This window comes from Sphaeroforma arctica (genome assembly GCF_001186125.1).
Source record: "Sphaeroforma arctica JP610 unplaced genomic scaffold supercont1.4480, whole genome shotgun sequence".
NCBI lineage: Eukaryota > Ichthyosporea > Ichthyophonida > Sphaeroforma > Sphaeroforma arctica.
This window is the reverse complement of record NW_014036078.1, coordinates 1-2,452: the sequence shown is the minus strand read 5'-3', so window position 1 is coordinate 2,452 and position 2,452 is coordinate 1. Positions and strand designations below refer to the sequence as shown.

At 43.2% G+C, this 2,452-nt stretch overlaps 1 protein-coding gene across 1 annotated transcript; it reads left to right on the top strand.

Annotated features, from left to right (window-relative positions):
- Window positions 1–771: 771 nt before the first annotated feature.
- Window positions 772–2,298, top strand: SARC_14338 (hypothetical protein; the record flags this gene model as incomplete). Its single annotated transcript, XM_014291531.1, has 2 exons — window positions 772–920; window positions 1,987–2,298. Exons 1-2 carry the CDS (start codon window positions 822–824, stop codon window positions 2,296–2,298), a joined length of 411 nt encoding a protein of 136 aa, XP_014147006.1. The 5' UTR covers window positions 772–821.
- Between the last annotated feature and the right edge of the window lie 154 nt (window positions 2,299–2,452).

Genomic DNA, 2,452 nt, shown 5'->3' with positions numbered 1-2,452 from the left:
GTAGGTGGGTTGTAGTAAGGGGTAGGTACATAATATATATATATATATATATATATATATATATATAAAAGTATATGGTGCATATGGATATATACGTCTACAGAGATGTGTATGTAGGTGGGTGGATAAAGGGGGGTGTGCATATGAATATATACGTCTACAGATATGTGCTTGTAGGTGTTATGTTGTGTGGGTAGGTGTATTGTATGTTTCCGGGTTTAGGGTTTGTATCGGTATCTTGGCGTTGTCGGAGATACTTTTGAGCTCAACTACACACAGAGGCAAATCACGCTGATATACGGGGAACGAACAGGCCCAATGCGTTCATATTAAGGTGCGTTCAGGCCCAATACGTTCGTATTAAGGTGCATCCAGGCCCAATACGTTCGTATTAAGGTGCATTCAGGCCCAATACGTTTGTATTAAGGTGCATTCAGGCCCGATACGTCTGTATTAAGGTGCATTCAGGCCCAATATGTCTGTATCAAGGTGCACTAAGGAAGGCCGAGCAGTCCAACAATTTAAAGTAAGGTCAAGCAGTCCAACTGTGATGTTCTTCGCAAAAACACTTATATTTGCTTCTTTTTTCGTTTTCTTTTTCGGTGTACGTTTGTATATCTACCCAGTTTTGTGTGTGTGTGTGTGTGTGTGTGTGTGTATGCATGCTTTGCTACCGAACTGCAAACTCATGACATCTTTGGCAAGATACACACCCAAATCGCATCTACGCCTACCCTTTCCTCACTCTTAGACACGTAAACTAACACCCGAACAGACGCACACCAGACAACGCACAAGTGGAATACGCCCTGACGACGTTAATGGCAATGGTGTCGGTGGATCCGTCGGCGTTTCTGTTTGCGCTTTGCACCAGTGAAGTGCAGCCGCACCACTTTGCCTTTCACCTCTACACTGCCCAGGTAACCAAGTGCTAAACCCTAAATTCCTAAACACTAAACACTAAACCCTACACTGCTCAGGTAACCAAATGTGTTCGTGTGTCTGTGGCACTGTGTGTGGGGGTTTAGGGTTTAGGGTGTAGGTATGTCTTATATATGTAAAGATGCGCTTTGTGCGTGTTGTGTTGTACTTGAACATATATTCGTACTCATAGGCATGTTCACTGCTGCTGCTAGCGGCGTGCAGCACCATCACTGCATGAAGATTTGTCTTGTGTGTGTATTGGTATGAAGGACATGTGCATGTGGTGATGTAGATATGTTATTTTTATGTGTGTATTGTGTTTTGAAAACGTATGCGTGATTATATGAATAGGCCGGTTTCCTGGTGATATGCGCCAGCCAACTGCAGCAACGTTACTTTACGCACACGCTCTACACAACTCACGTGTTGCTGTGTAACTACACAGAGTTATCTATATAGATATATGCATCTGTATGTATGTAGGTTGATGTGTAATTACACAGAGTAACCCATATAGATATATGCTTCTGTATGTATGTAGATTGATGTGTAATTACATAGAGTAATCCTTATAGCGATGTGCTTCTGTAAGTATGTAGGTTGATGTGTATTCACACAGTAATTCATATAGATATATGTAGGTTGATGTGTAATTACTTAGAGTAATCCATATAGATATATGCTTCTGTATGTATGTAGGTTGATGTGTAATTACATAGAGTAATCCATATAGTGATGTGCTTCTGTATGTATGTAGGCTGATGTGTAATCAGACAGTAATCCATATAGATATATGCTTCTGTATGTATGTAGGTAATACATGTAGGTATACACTTTTACATGTATGTAGACATGTAGGCTTGTAGCATGCTTTTATCCCTCTGTGTATCACATTACCGTCCATTTACCTACCCGCCCTCTGTCCTCCGTCTACCGTTCATATGTATACCTTTCACATGCCTACATTTCACATATCTACCTCTCCTCTGTCTACCTTTCATGTCTACCTCTCCTCTCATCCCTTGTCTTAGTACTTCGCTTGTGTCCTTCTGACGTCCACAGAAGAACAGCATTGGTGAGAATGCCGTGGCCTCTGAGCCGCGCAGTTACTTTGATCTGTTGTTGGTAGCGGTGTTGTGGTTTATCCAGACCGATCACGTGGACCAGAAACCCAACGGTAACTATGGCAACCGTGCCCGGACCGACCCGGCCAAACGTGGGTCCGTGTCAGAAAAGGCGGGAGTGTCAAGGCGACAACAGACACACCGCCAGCCACAGAACAGTCGACTGCAGGTGCTGAGCACTCAACTGCTGCACAAGCTACTGCACCAGGCCAGACTACCAGCCCACACGTCCAATCAGGTGGGTGCGTGAATGTGCATGTAGGTATACGTATGCAAGGGGGAATGGGAAGCATGATGTGTAAAACATTTGAGATATGGATGTACATGTAGGTATACAAGTAAACAAGGGCGACTGTGATGCATGATATGTAAAGCATTTGAGATATGGATGTACATGTAGGTAT